Source organism: Colias philodice, chromosome 20 (genome assembly GCF_061535455.1).
Source record: "Colias philodice isolate Cphi_HAF_F1 chromosome 20, ilColPhil1 Martin Lab GWU primary, whole genome shotgun sequence".
NCBI lineage: Eukaryota > Metazoa > Arthropoda > Insecta > Lepidoptera > Pieridae > Colias > Colias philodice.
Genome location: NC_143105.1, coordinates 87,881 through 104,507, shown reverse-complemented (window position 1 = coordinate 104,507; position 16,627 = coordinate 87,881). Strand labels below are relative to the sequence as shown.

Sequence of the window (16,627 nt, the reverse complement as noted above, 5' to 3'; positions counted from 1 at the left end):
TTGGTAGTTTACCGATTTATAATAATATTGTATACCTATATCGTTGTTTAAAAAATATTCAAACACAATAAAATATGATATATGTACTGATTTATCACTGGTTTCAGTGATGAACTGATGAGTCAATTATAGCCACTATACTTTCGTCATACGTGTGTATGATTGATGTGATTTGCAACGTGGTGATATTTCAGAAAAATCACGGGTCAAATTGTCCCACCGAAAATATAACTGCGTTATAAGAATAACTATACCTACGATAAATTATACATAATACAATATAGTCTCAAATGCATACTAGTGAAATATTTTATTTGAATCAATAAAATAAAAAAATAAATAAAAAATAATAATAATACAAAAATAAATTCACAACACAAGAAAATCCGCGCGCAAATCATAGCGCGTGACAATGAAATCAAGAACTTTCGAGCCGACGCGGACGACGAAGGAGCCTAACAAAAGTACCTACAATCATAGGCGGCTCGTGACAAAATTGTATGGCCGTGTTCACTTGAAATAAAACAACGAAAATAGGTACCTACAATAGCGTTAGCAGTACAAAAAAAATGAGCACCACATTATAAATGTCTATTTATACACTAAAAATTATAGAGTATTTCAAAACGAATTCAATTATTATTTAGCAATAATTAGAAAATCCCCGAATTTGCATTAGTGATCGTATTCATAGTGTTTGTCTACACTAATATTATAAAGAGGAAAACTTTGTTTGTTTGTTTGATTGTAAATTGTAATGAATAGGCTCATAAACTACTGGACATTTTACCAATGTTTGCAAGTTTGTGATTACTTTGATAGTTTACCGATTTATAATAATTGTATACTTATATCATTGTTTAAAAATATTCAAACACAATATGATATAGGTACTGATTTATCACTGGTTTCAGTGATGAACTGATGAGTCAATGTTAGCCACAATACTAATCACTTTCGTCATACATGTGTATGAACTATGATTGATGTGATTTGCAATGTGGTGAAATTTCATAAAAATCACGGGCCAATTTTTTGTTTTGAATCCCACCGAAAATACATATATTACTAATTGCGTTATTAGAATAATTAATTACTATACCCACGATCAATTATTACAATTTACAATATAGTCTCAAATGCATACTAGAGAAACATTGCAATTTGAATCAATTAAAATGCATAGCATACAAAAATAAATTCACAACACAAGAAATTCCGCGCGCAAATCATAGCGCGTGTCAATGAAATCAAGAATGTAATTTTATATCAAGCCGACGAGCGACGACGCCGAACTAAAGTACCTACAGTACCATTTACCTTCAGTGTACAATACAGTTTACAGACCTACGACGGACGAACAATAATGAGTAATAAATAAAAAAAAACATAGTTTCTAAGGTCATTAGTTTTATTTTATTTTATTGTTATTTTCTTTGAACGATTGGAAATGAAATTACTCAATTTTTACACAGAACTTTGATTTATTAGAATTATGCTCATTATGCATAAGATAACGAACGCGAATGCACGACATCTAGCGCGTCAATGTCTAAACATCGCCTTTCGTTTAGACATTGACGCGCTAGATCTGTAATAAGTATATAGTCTATGCGCTAGATGTCGTGCTTTATGTCGTGTTTCGCTTGGCAAAAGTCACGCACACTACTGTAGAAGTGTCAAATTTTTCCGGTATTTTACTGTTGTTTTTCTAAGTAAATATTGTAAATTATTGATTAAAAAGGTCGAACGCGCACACATTTCATTATAGAGAAGTGATAAAATGATTAGTTTTAAAGAAATAGTGTCTGTGTTAAGTGTTTAGAGGTAATCAAAAATGTATGGAGGGACGGTCGGAACATCAACCTTAAACAGTTATAAGCAAAATATGGAAGACGGTATCAATAAGAATCCTCAACATTTTTGGAAATATATAAACGCAAAGCGTCGGAATGAATGTTCATTACCTTCTCGCATGTACCTCGGTGAAAAATATGCAGAAAATGGTGTTGATATTGCCAATCTATTCGCTAATAACTTTTCATCCGTCTTTAAAAATAATAATTGTTCCAACAAAACGTTTTCTACATCAAGTATAACCTATCGTAACCATCCCTCCTTAGGCAAGGTGTATTTTACTGAACGTGAAGTAATGAAAAAGATAAAACAATTGGATATATCGAAGGGTTGCGGTCCAGACGGAATTCCTCCGTTATTTGTTAAACGCTGTTGTACAGTCATTGCGCTGCCCTTATATTTAATTTTCAACCGCTCTTTGGATTATGGTACTTTCCCTTCTGAATGGAAGAAGGCTCGAATAGTGCCCGTCTATAAGAAAGGCGATTCAGCCAACATTAAAAATTACCGTCCAATTTCAATTTTATCATGTGTTTCTAAATTATTTGAATCTCTTTTGTGTCCCGTTATCGCAAGTCATACTTCCAGTTTCATTGATAGTAACCAGCATGGTTTTCAAAAAGGTAGATCTACTGAAACAAACCTGGTTTCTTATATATCCACTGTTTCGAACGAAGTTGACAAAGGCAATGAAGTTCATACAATTTATACTGACTTCTCTAGTGCGTTTGATGTGGTGCAGCATGATGTCCTTCTATTGAAACTTGAATCTCTCGGCATACATGGATCATTGCTTGCTTGGCTAACCAGTTACTTAAAAAATAGAATACAGAGTGTGGCGGTAAAAGGATATGTGTCCAAATGTTACATATCTGACTCAGGTGTACCTCAAGGGTCACATCTGGGGCCAATATTATTTACGATTTTTATTAATGATCTATGTTCTGTTTTCAAAAAAAGTAATTATTCTGTTTTTGCCGATGATTTAAAATTATTTAAAACTATAAAAACACAACATGATATCTCAGATTTACAAATGGATCTTAATAGGTTGGAAGATTGGTGTAATAAAAACGGTATGATAATTAATGCTAAAAAATGTTTCTTCTTACAACTCTCCCGAAAAAAGAAACCAATTCTAGCATCTTACGTCATTAATGGTCAGAATATAGAAACTGGTAATGAGATCCGCGATTTAGGAATCCTAGTTGATAGTAAACTAAATTTTTGCTCACACATTGATGCTATCGTTAAAAAGGCCAGTAGATTGTTAGGTTTTCTTAAAAGAAACACAAAATGCTTTAAATCAAAGACCAAAATTTTACTCTTTAATTCATTAGTTAGAAGCCATTTAGAATATGCAAGTGTAGTTTGGAATCCGTTCTATGCTGTTCACTCTCAAAGAATTGAAAACATTCAGCGTATATTTACCAGACATATAGCTTTCCTTTCACCGGGAATTTCACACAGATCGCCTTATGAATATCGATTATCATTCTTCAAAATGATTTCACTTCGTAATCGTAGATTGTTGCGCGATACTATGTTCCTGTTTAAAATCCTCAGAAATATAAATCATAGCCCGCAAATCTTAAGTCTAGTTAGGTTTGCTGTTCCAAATAAATTACCACGTTATCCTGTTTTTAAAGTTTTTGACCTTCCAAATTGTCGTAATAATGTTGGTAGAAACTCTCCAGTAACTCGTATATGTAGTACTTTTAATGACCTATGTAAGTCGTTGGGTGGTATAATAGACATAAATTTTGATTCACTTGTAGTTTTTCGCAAAAAAATTACTAAATTCTTGTTTGGTACAAAAATTCAGTAAAAAAAAATGTTTAACGATTTATTTATTTTTATTTTTGTAATTAAATTTATTTAAGCACTTAAAATAACAGTAACGTAATTATATGTATAAGTTTTCTTGTGCATACCTGTAATTGGTGTATACATCACATTAATATTCGTTAGTTGTTTAGATCTAATTGTTATAATTTTTATGTGTACTCTGTTGGTATGTCTAAATAAATAAAATAAAATAAAATAAATAACCCTGTCTGTATTACGTATTTCACAACTACACAAAAAATACGCGTGCATGTATTGCACGTACACACATCGTCTGTCTATACTGTATACCTAAGTTACAGCACGTTTAGCGATAGCGATGTTAATTTGAATGAATATCTCATCGCTCATACATTTATTGACGACCTTCAAAAGGCCAATATTAGCGAATATTTGATAGGAATAACGCAGTTCCAGTAGTACCTGCTTGAGTTCCCGCTCGAGCTCGTCGGCGGCGGTGTGCAGCGCTTCGCTGTGCGCGTGCAGCGCCGCCAGCGCCTGCAAGCGCTGCAGCCGCGCCAGCGTCCACTGGCACGCGTGCGACCAGCGCTCGCCCAGCGCGCGCAGCTGGTCCTCGATCTCCGTCACGCCTGCCACACATACCCGTCATATCGATTAGGTTTACAGAAATGGTAGAAATAACATTTGTGTTGTTTGATGTTATTATATATTGCACGTTGAATAAAATTTGTATTGATAATTTTGTTAATCTGGATCTAACATGTTCATAGAAATATTAACCGTATTCCCAAATGTATACATAAATAACCAAACATTTAATGTATTTTTAAATAAGTTGAGGAAATAACTGATCATAAATTGTTTTTATAGCCAAAAATATTTTTTTGACCGACATGTGTGTAGATTTAAAAAAAACTGTAAATATCGAGTAATATTTTAATTAATTGATATGGGATTTATAATTTCCATATGGACTGTATTTAATTTTTACGCAATATTTACACGCTCTGTTCTAGCGAAACATGATGAACAATTACAATTTTTTGACATCTCTCTGTACCATATTGAAGCAAATAAATATTATTTTATTTTTAGAGCACGCCACGTGTAACTTCTACTACTTTAGTTTAAATTTTAATTAATAAATCCACGACAAATGTACGTATTAACGCATGTCAGTATGTACCCGCATCATGATCATCATCGACGACGACGACGCAGTCGGCGAGCGCGTCGACGAGCGGCTGCTGCGTGCGCAGGTCGGCGTGCAGCGCCTGCGCGCCGCGCAGCGCCTCGCGCACCGGCGAGCGCGCCGCCTCCATGCGCGACATGCGGTCCTCCGTCGCCGTCAGCCACTGCCTGCGCACACATCATTACATCACTTGCTTATTCACACAAATAGAGGCTACCGATGTTTTTTGTACAAGTTATTTTTATGCTTATGTCCACATGTGTGATACGGGACACCCTGTATAGACATTCAGACCAATTTTTTGAAGTAAAACTTCTTGATTAGGCGCGTTGAGAGCAAAATTTCATGTATTCTATACTGTCACGTCAAGTAAGGTGACGATTTTGATATCTATGAATTTTGCCAAAGAAGTTTCACTTCTGATGCATGTGCTGTGCACACGCTCTTTTTAACCGACTTCAAAATAAAGGAGGAGGTTATCTATTCAGCCGGTATATATTTTTTTATGTATGTACATCGATTTCTCCAAGGTTTCTGAACCGATTTACGTGATTCTTTTTTGGTTTGATGCGGAATGGTGTCGAATTGGTCCCATAAAAAATTTATTCGGATAGGCCCAGATTTTATTTTATGAGCATTTTTGTCTGATCTCGATGACAAAATTGAAATGTAGCAAGTAAGTATGATTCACTTCCCGGTAACCGATTAAGCTGAAACTTTGTATACGTATGTAAATTGGATAGCGATCAAACATTATCAAGACATAGAGCTGATTTGATGATGGAATCGGAAGGTGGCCATAGGAACTCAGTAATTTACTGACTCAACTTGATTGATGAGCTTTTTTATACGTCATTCTACAGGTAAGATTGATTGATTGATTGATTGATTGATTGATTGATTGATTGATTTTACGTAGTAACTTTTATTTATTATTTTTGATCGATGTATCGTCGGCACTGACCGGAAGGCGTTGAGATGTTCGTGCTGCGCCCGCATTAGCTCGCTGTGGCCGGCCGCCTGCCGCCGCATGGCCGCCACGCGCAGCTCCTCCCACCGCTCGTTCAGCAGACGCATCTGCAGCCGCACCTGCACATAATTCATTTATTTACCACACCTGCACAGTAACGTGACCGCCTCCTTGGTATAACGCGAATCATGTAAAAAGAACGCTGGATGAAAGTGATGGGGTGTGTTTTGGCATGTATCGAGTTTAGCACGAAAGTTATTTGCTGCTTATTTTATTTTTGAAGTAGGTTCTCGAGTCGTGGCTTCGCAACTACATATTTGTTATTCTTATACCACCTCATAACACCAAATAGACCAATAAAACGCCAATGCGCAGCTTATCCGTCAGCGTTCTTTTTACATGACGCGACCTTTACAGTGGTTGACGCGTGAGCGTAGAACCGAGGGGTCCTGGGTTCGATTCCCGGTGGAGACGATGAAAAAAAAATGTCTCGGTCCGGTAGGACACAGAAGGCTGATCACCTTCTTGTCCCTAAAGTAAATGGATCAGTGAAACAGATGTATGCATAATGCATCTGCCCCTTACCCCACTAGGGGGACACGGGACTTCACTGTGTCACAGTAACGAAAAAATTTTGTTTCATAATTAATATGCATAACTAAAATCAAAGCACCTATTAGTGCTTTGATTTGAACATCTATTTTGATAAATAAATATTGTATAAGCAAGTTTGAGGTTTTGCGTTGTTCTCCTCTACAAACCTTATATTACTAAAAAAATAAAAAATATATAAAAATTATTATTATAGTGGAGCCAATTTAACCCTTGGCATGCCTGGTGGGCATAAGTTACACTCTATGCCTGGTGGGTCTCTCAGACCCCGATTTTAAAATGGTATTTTTCTCTATAAATTTTATTATGTAAGGTGATTTAATGATTCAAGACGCATGCTTAAAGGGCAAAAAAGAGATAGTAATAAAAATCACATTAGAAATTAATCAACTTTATTAAAATATTTGAAATTAAACTTTAACTCACATTTTTAAGCAACATTTCGTGACTATAACTTTGTTAACATATAATTAGTATCAAAAGTAATGAGATCATAATCAGACTTTAATCCAGTGTAAGGCACTATCATATACTTAATCTAAATAACAAAACAATTAGTCTTCATCACTTGCATTTACACTTTGTAAAGCTTTGGTTTGGTAACACTTTGCGCATGGAAAAATCGAGTGGTCAAGACAAATGTGACAACTAATTATTGTCTCACAAATGTACTAAGGGATGGACAGAGGCACCTCTATTTCAGTATCCGAAGAGGTGAAGCCTGCATCATTTTCTTCCTCCTCAATCAAATGCAACTAAGTCTTCCTCATCCAACTCTTAGAATATTAAACTAGCTATATTCTCGTCTGTTAGTTGTTTATTCATGATTAAACTGAAAAAAACAATAAAATAGGATAATGTAATGTACAAACTAATATTATTTAACGCCAAATTCCAATATTTATAAGAAAAAAGAAAAATAAATACTTACAAAATAAAGTCACGCCGTATGCCTGGTGGGGTCTGTGGGACCCGCACGCACTTTAAGCACATCCTTTTACGCTCGTAGCTCGCCTCGGGCTGAGGAAGTGTGCGGAGGGCATTCCGCGGTTAGTAACGGCCAGCTACTAAAAACGGCGAGGCGCGAAATTCAAATTTAAACGAACTACAACGGTTCGCGCGTTGGTGTGGGTCTGACAGACCCTACCAGGCATGCCAAGGGTTAACCTATCACGCGTCTGGCGCACAGCCGGCACCGATCCCGATAGTGTCAAGGGAGTTCACGAAATCTAGCTTTTTTATGACTACCGAGTTTGAAAATTTTATTTACCCTATTGTTCTATAATTATATGCCATGTATAATATATTTTTGGAAAGAAGAAGAAACTAGTTATAGCATAAAAATGTAATCATGACGATATATTTTTTCTATATAATTATAGAAATTGATTTAATTTTGTTTTAATTTTAATTGCTTACATACTAACACTTACATGATAATTCTGAGTTATCAAATGATCATATTCACGTTTTCATATCACTACACGATTGCCAAATACATTCACTTATGTTTTCACACATTTAACACAACGTATTTCACTATAAATAATAACAAATCTCCATTATTCACAAACAAGAAAAAAAGTGCCATTTTGCGTCTTCCGCACTGAAAAGTTGAGACACTTTTTCACTGAGTATTCTTCAAATATCCCTAAAACCAATATCATAAACGTATTCTACGTACAATTTCCAGTAATATACGTCTCAATTATCACTCATCTAATTATTCCTCTCGGCATAATTCACAATCCAAATATTCGTTGAACAAGACAAATGTCACAAACTATGGCCGATGACGCAACTCAATCAATGATTCACTTTTTTTTTTTATTTTGTGGTTTTGGTCTCTATTGCCTGTCTCGGAGTCGTGTCGATTCGAATTATAAATGTTTAAGGCATAGAGAAATATTTTTTATACTGGAAACATTCACTTGTAAGTCTCTACTGATGACCTTCAATGTCACGGGCCGCGTTAGGCACAGAGTTTGTGCGCAGGACGCTACAGTACAATTTGCGTTACGACACAAATATTGTGCGTAGAACGTGTCACGGGTTAATAGGCAACATTTGACGTCTATCAATTTTATCTTCATAGGGTGGTAACCTGCATAAAAACATCGATTAAAGTGAATTAATCGATACGGACTTGAAACATTTGTCAATCGAACTTGAAACACATGTCAATAATTTATGATAATTTTTATTCCCAAGTAATCAATGCATTCGATTCTAGATGTCTGATTTCGATTTTTAGAGTAACGTCTCTGGTATTTAAAAAGAAAAAAGGTTTATTGACACAAAATTGTAGCGACGTCAGTTCTTTAAATCAGAAATTGTTTATTATGTTTAGAATGGTTTATCAGTAAAATCAAATCCTAAAATTACTTATATCGTTCATTATTATAATAAATATGTAATCGTAATTGAAAAAAGTTAAGCAAATGTGCAGTTCTAACAAAACGAAATATCATGTTATTCTATGTTGTCGTTACTAGGTTACGTTGTTGAATTTTGTTGAACTGTCAAATGTTGCCTATTAAAATGGCTCTACTATACACATTATAAGTAACAACTGACCTCGTTGGCCTCCTCTTTGGTTAGAGCAGCGTCCCGTATGAGCCGCGCGCCCTCCTCCAGCACGGCGCCCACGCGGCACTGCTGTTCAGATAGTTCCAGGAGAAATTTCTGCAAAACAAAATAGAATTTAATGGAGAATATTTACAATATTTAAAACGTATAACTACAGTAACTTATTATAGTAGTAACTTTATGGATTTTTTTCCATTTAGATTTAATGTTTTTGTATTATTTTGTGAGTGTCAAATTTGAGAGCTTTATCCTATTTTATAGTATATTACATTCATAGTTAATTCAAAGGAACAAAATCATGATTACCTCATGCGTGTGGAAGTGTTCCTTGAGCGCGGCGAGGTGTTCGCCCGGGTGCGGGTAGTCGTCGCGCGCGGGCAGCGGGTGCGCGGCCAGGCGCTCCTCGCCGCCCAGCAGCGCCGCGAGCGCCTCCTCCAGCGCGCCGCCGTACGCGCCCAGCTCCGCCGAGCCCGTGGTGGCGCACGACAGCGGCCGCGACGCGCCGCCCTCCGCCCCCTCGCCCTCCACACCCCCCGCCTCGCCCTCCAGCCCGTCACCCCCCGCCTCACCCGCCCCCTCGCCGTGCGGCAGCGATTGGAACAGGCACATCACGTACATCATTATAGACTTCTTGTCCGGGTTCGGCGTGTTCACGTCTGTAATTATACCGATATTCCATAAGACGTTTTATACACAAGTTAGCTAAATAATTGATACGAATTACCTTTATTAAATAACGACAGGAAGAATCCAAAATATTAATTAGAAATTACAAAGGAACGTAGTGTATTTTGACATACAATCAAAAAGCACGAGCACAAAAATTGTCCGAAGCAAAACTCTGTTTACGCATACATTAGGCAGAGTTTTTTAATGAATATAAATGTTTACTAATCATATTTTGGATTGTATATTTTTTGGCGATCTTTTAATAAGCGTTCGTGAATTATAGTTGTTAATAGTACGTCAGTGGCATAAAAAAAATAATCTAAAAGAATTATATTGTATTTTATTATAAGCTATATGAAAAATAGTAATGAAGCGCAGACCCTCGGGGTCGAGCAGGCGGTCGATGTGCAGGTGCGTGTGCGCGAGGCGGAAGGCGTGGTCGAGCCGCTGGGCGGGCGGGCGCGCCGCCAGCGCCGCCCACTCGAACAGCTGCGGCCGCCAGCGGTGCAGCAGCGCGTTGAACGCCAGCCCGTCCGCCCACGAGCTGCTGAAGTTCGTCACGTCCACGCCCGAGTACTTCTGCGTGTGCGTCCGGCACCACGCGAGCAGCGTCTTCTCGAGGTTGGTCTGCTGCAGTTCCGACATGAGCTCCTTGAGGTGGTAGTGTACTTGCCAGTGCAGAATAATGCTCCACACCAAACCTGAAATCATTAAAAATTTATTTTAAAATAAATTCAAATTCATCTAAACTTTAATTTCAATACAAAGGGCTTCTAATTCACATAAAACAAGTTTCAGATGAACTCATTTTTCCTGCAGAAGGCATGTTCTACACCCTAACCACATTCTGTTATGAAGGAGGCAGCTCACCTAGCACCAGCTTGGGGTTCCCGTCGACGATGTCGCCGCTGCTGATGTTGACGAGCCGCACGCCGGCCGCGGCCAGCGCGCGCAGCGCCGCGTTCACGTTGTTCAGGTGGTGCACGCGCATGCGCCCGCGCTCGCGTTTCTGAAATCATCATTAGGTAATCGTGAAGAAAACAAAACAAAATGCAACCGATGTATGAGCTATAGATGCATAAAAACGAGTATAATGAATTTTATATTATGATGGACATACATTGGACGTACATTTTTATCTGGAAAAATATCTCGTAGTTCCATAATGCGGAAGTATCAGTTAGATTATACTATTCCCAAATACGTAATTATACAGTAACTTACAAACTGCTGGTCGGTGAGGATCTCGAGCAGGGAGAGCAGCACCTCTCCATCCCGCAGGTCCTGGAACAGGTCTTCGACGAGCGGCTTGCCATGCTGAAATAAAACAGACCAAACCATTCAGTATCTTCTTCAACCTTATTCTGATTACTATTTCATTATTTTATTCGTTTGTTTAATTATTTTGATAACTAAAAATTATTTGCAATACCAACGAATGTCGATTTAACTAGGTCTATTTTTACTAGACCCCAATACAAAAAATAATCCCGTACTTATTCATAAAAAATTCTACACGCTCAAACAATTTAAATTCATCTTACAGCAGTTACATAACATTGTACTTGATAAAGAGCTTATTAAGCACCAATTAAAATACTCCTCTCATTAACGAAGGTCAATGGCCTGTCACAGCATCGTAAGCAACAGTCATTAACGGGGGAATTTGATCCTTAATCTATTGCAGTAGAGATCTAAATGCCGTTATACGTCGCGAGCGTGGAGATAAATCAGCTGGAATTAGTATCAGATATCATTGGTCATTGATGGATATTTAAATCAATGCAACTCAATCATTGACAAGACAATTTGCCGCTCCTTTATATTCTTCTGTATGCGCCATTATTTACATATGACTATTATTAAGTACATACAGATTTTTTTATGTTTGTTCTTGGAAATAAACTTTTATTAATTCAATTAAGTAATTGCAGCAAGTATAACCAATTGCGACGCTTCTAAAGGTTTCTAACAAAAACCTCGCAGAACAAATAAATAGTTTGGAAAATCCAAAAGTGCACGCCTCATAATTTTTTTTTTAATAATTATTTATTAATTATTATTTTTGTTTATTTAATAACAATTAAACCACATCGAATCAGACCCTGAAAAATGAAAGGGTTCTATTCCTGAGCATACTCAAGCGTAAGAGAAAAAAAAAGACTCGATTAGTAAAGTATTTCGGTCGCTATCGTGTTAACAAGAAAATCCTCCGCACATACAGACACACGGACGTCCAAGACAGAACTTTTTTAAACTGTTTTTTAACTAGTTTAAATAACAAAAATGACATCAAAAATATCATGAATGTTAAAAATAGTGTTTTTTCTTAATATGTGTGTGTATGTATTATCTTACAAGTGCAATGTATGATACATAAAGACATTTTAAGTTTGAAAAATTAGATGTTTTGCGCGAAGTGACAGTAGTACAGTCTGTGGTAGTACCCACCTCAACGCTTCGCTTATGAGGCGTGCAATACGAATATACATTTTGATTTCGCAAAGTCATCAAGATAGTTGTTATCTTGCATATTTAATAGTATTGAAATTCCTCAAGCGAAACATTCCTGGCATATTGCGGGTGCATTAAAGTTTGAACATAGAGTTTAAGTTATGTTTCTGTTTCGCTGTCAAATCGGGCGCATAGCGAGTGAAACAGAACGGATTTGAGACGCATGTAAAACAGTTTATAATGAAGGCGATAACAGTAAACATTTCGTGTTGCAGTTCAATTAGCCGATAACTCACCGAAGCCGTTCCGACTCTCAGCTGATACGATTATCTCTACTCCATTAATTACTTCTAGATCTGTTTTCATTTGTTGCTTATTAAACATTCCGTTTCGGGGTGTCCCAGATAAATGAGATTTATGAGGCGTTAAATGATCAAGTCAAAGTCAAATAAAAACACTGTGAGATTTTACCAACTATATTCAATAGCCACTTTATATTCAGTTTTTATTTACCTGAAATTCCATATAAAAATCGAAAAGATCTATTGTCCGATTGTCTGACAACAAGTGTAACTAAACTGCTGTACTTTTTATTAAATTAACTATTATTTTCAAGGAATCCAAAACTTTGCCGCCAACAAATTTTTTGGTATTATACAAATTTTAAAATGTACATATTGAAATGACAGTAGATGAAACATAAAACTAGTTGTATGTTGGAGAAACTGCGTCACTCACCTTGGCTAGTTGTGAATTGATCCATTTCGCGAAAGTTTTCTTTTGCACGTCTTCTCTTTCATCTGAAATAGATAAAAAATGTTATGTTAACAAATTATTTCAATAAATTAATGAGTTTATGTAAACTTTTCTAACTACATTTCATAAAACCCAGAGAATTGCTCTAGGTGTTGATATAACCAAAGACATTTTTTTAATTGATGACTATGATGCAATGAAAAAGATTTAATAAATATGCTTAATTCCTGCTCAAAAATATACAAACGATCGAATTGAATAACTTCGTCCCTTTTTTGAAGTCTGTTTGAAACATAAATGTAGGGGAAACACAATTACATCTGCCAATATTTCCGAGTTCCTACACTCATCCTGCTCTATACTACAATTTCAGACGTCTAACCATACATACATTCCCAAGGAGCACCGACAAACGCCTCGACCGTTTTCAGCAGCGTCAGCATTATCTTATCACTTATTCATTACGAACACCTCATTGAGACACAAACCGGTATTGGATCTAACCACTATTATTGTAATAATTATTATTTATTCACAAGAAATAGGTATTGTATTGAAAATATTGCGTGTTTATAGACAATAGTGTTTTAGAAGTATTTAGCGATGAGTGAGTTGTGACTGCCAGTCGATGGTGTTCATTAGCTATACCGTGATAATGATAAGAATATACTTTTGTTTAGTGTCAGTCGACTGAGTCCTACATTTCGTTATATTATGTGAACACAGAGGATGTTGAATAGATATTCTTTTTGAATTATTTAAGTGTATATCTTCATGTAATGAAAGAGACTGCTCTTTGAGGGAGCATTGAATACATTTCAGCAAATTGAAATACTCCATTAAATGATTTGTTTAATTAGTAACAAAATTTTTCGCACATAAATGTAACAAATTAACATTGACGAAATTCTTTAAACTATACGCCAATTATCTCTAATAAGATAACCACCGTCTTGTGATCACTATCACTTCTTCCAATGCACTAACATTTGTTCCACAGAACCATCTTTACACGCTCCAGCAGTTTAATGCTCGCCGCACCTCCCTTGCCAAGTTCGACCTTGGGAAGACATAATATGAAGAACTAGCACCTTTCTGTGACTTTGCTCGTTTTGTATTTAAACTCCATAATGTAAGTGTACAAAAGCAAGCAATTAGACTTAGACTTTGTCATTTTGATACATTCCCAAAGGATCTTCTGAAGCATGACGTTTCTCGCGCTATCGTCTTGATGTAAGACCAAGTGTAAGACGCAACACGTGACATTTTGGGAAACCCCACCCTGACACATTTTTGTAAACACTGAGTTTACAAAAATGTGACACAACAACAGAGATGTAAAAAATGTCTTTTAGTATAATAAGATTCAAAATGTGAAGGTCAAAGTTAATTACGCTCATTTTAGTTTCACCTTTGCAAATTGACTTCGTTTACAGTTGAACCTTTTGTAACAGCTACAAAATAAGTGGAATTTAACATTTTTATTAGTTTTTTTGTGACATTAATTTGTTATTTGCCTGTTATTTGGTATGAGAAGTCTTCGAATATTGCTAAGGAAAATAAAAATATGAAAAAATACAAATAATTTGTTGTGCATAACATATCATTACGTCAAGTGTCTTGTTTCATCTAGTAACCAAGTTGCCGCTAAGCACGTCATGTGTGAAGGTCGTTTTTTGTAAATTATCACCCAAATTCGAGGATCATGTGTGTGATAATATTCATTGCTATTGCATTGCTTCAATATTAATTACCTACATCTTAGGCGCGGGACATATACAAGCGGCGCGGCGCGCATCGGGCGCACCGCGGGCGCGCTGTTGGCGTCCGAAAATGATATTTATAGAGTGGTTAAATGCATTTTCTTCATGCATAATTTAGTAAAATTATGTTTTTTGTGCTAAAAGAGATTAACATTAATTTGAAAGTAACGATTTTGTTTTGATAATTCCTTGTAAGTAAATAGCGAGGATAACCCCACAATTGCAAATATATCTTTGTTGAAAATGTTGGAATTTACTTGGAAAATTTTATAGTACTTTTAAAGTAATTTTAAAGTAGTACTGGTGTAATGATGGAAGAAAAGAAGGTTAAAATAACACAAAATTTATATTGTACTAGCGGTCCGCCCCGGCTTCGCCCGTGGTACATATTTCGCAATAAAAGGTAGCCTATGTTCTTTCTCAGGGTCTAAAACCATACATACATACATACATACATACATACATACATACATACATACAAACCTTTCCTCTTTATAATATTAGTATAGATAAAATATGGTTTTCAAACACAGGTTTACATTTAAACCATATAAATCTTATCATTAAAATCTCAGTTCAAAAGTATTTACAGTACTGATCATTCCACAATATTATTACAATTACAAATAAATAAAAAACACAATCAAAATCAGGATTATCTTTATTTCTGACATTGTAAATACATGGGAACTTTCATTATGCTCTTCTTCATTTTCACTTTCCCTACTGCCATCACCTGTGTAAATCATTTCATCGATTAATTCAATTCACCTTTAAAAACAAAACGAAGAAGGGTATGTAATAGCAGCTCTATATAATTCCACACAGAGAGAACACATTTTTGACTGACAGGCTACCGTCTCCTATAGACCGGGAGATACTGACACAAAATTTCGAGTCATTCGTAACAGGATGGCGGTTCTACAGGGGTCTTAGTACGCAATGACAAAAAGAAAAACGATGGTGTGAACGCTGGTACCGGCGGCTTAGTCGCGTGGGCGTTAGTCGAACTCGTCGGAAAAATAGCGAAGTCAAACGATTTGTAACACAAAAATTTTAGAATTTACCGATAGCCCATAAAAAAGAAGTAGGCGGTAGTGTCATGCCATACTTTTCCGGTGTGACTTACAGCCCGCCATACCGACGCGAATGTGTTGATTTAAAAAAAAAACAATTCAACCATTTGTACCAGGCTAACTTTTGCACAGGTAACCATCGTCGTGCAGCCAATTATGAAAATCGCCATGCCATACTTTTCGGACGATTCCAAATGGTCGCCATACCGCCGAAAATCTGCAAATTTTTTTTTGTAAAAATTGTAACAGACAAATGACTCGAAATTTTGTGTCAGTATCTCCCGGTCTACTACCACCCGATTTGTTTTTGATTGTGTATGACCGTGAATTGACCTCTATTTGGATGCGATGGGGGAAGCGCGCCTACGGTACGCCTGCGGTACGCCCGCGGCGCAACCGTGGCGTGCCGCCTCGTCGCCTTTCCAAAATTCTTTCATACAAAATGTATAAGAAGGACGTGGTGCAAAACAGATTCAAGAGGTGCGCTTATGGCACGCCCGCGCCCGCGCCGCTTGTGTTTGACCCGCGCCTTAAAGTTTTGTCAGCAAGGAATTGGTAGAGTAAAATTATAGTACGTATACTATAACAGGCTCTACATTAGATTATAATAATTATTAATTCATTAGCGTAAAATTTATATTCCTTGCCTATTCTATTAAATATATGAGAAAAAATAATAAGACAAAATAAATATACATATTTATTATTTACTAAACTGTTCATTTTTTCCTGAATGTATTTAACATTTTATTGCTTCTGGCTGTAATATAGAGACTCTAACAATAGTTACTAGTTACTAGTTATTAGTATATCAGATATTAAATTTTGTAACATTAGAGTGCATGTGTACACATTTAGATAAGAAACTATTATCATTTTT

At 36.3% G+C, this 16,627-nt stretch overlaps 1 protein-coding gene across 4 annotated transcripts in view; it reads right to left on the bottom strand.

Moving 5' to 3' along the window:
* The window catches only part of Dys (Dystrophin), a 433,719-nt gene that overhangs the window by 402,438 nt on the left and 14,654 nt on the right, over positions 1-16,627 (bottom strand). For all 4 annotated transcript variants that reach the window (XM_089707820.1, XM_089707817.1, XM_089707818.1 and 1 more), the window contains exons 2-10: positions 12,891-12,952; positions 10,923-11,015; positions 10,569-10,707; positions 10,079-10,399; positions 9,336-9,685; positions 9,018-9,125; positions 5,823-5,947; positions 4,853-5,025; positions 4,129-4,295 (exon numbers count right to left, since the gene is read on the bottom strand). In XM_089707820.1, the coding sequence (XP_089563946.1) occupies positions 4,129-4,295; positions 4,853-5,025; positions 5,823-5,947; positions 9,018-9,125; positions 9,336-9,685; positions 10,079-10,399; positions 10,569-10,707; positions 10,923-11,015; positions 12,891-12,952 (1,538 nt within the window). The remainder of the gene's footprint in view (positions 1-4,128; positions 4,296-4,852; positions 5,026-5,822; positions 5,948-9,017; positions 9,126-9,335; positions 9,686-10,078; positions 10,400-10,568; positions 10,708-10,922; positions 11,016-12,890; positions 12,953-16,627) is intronic.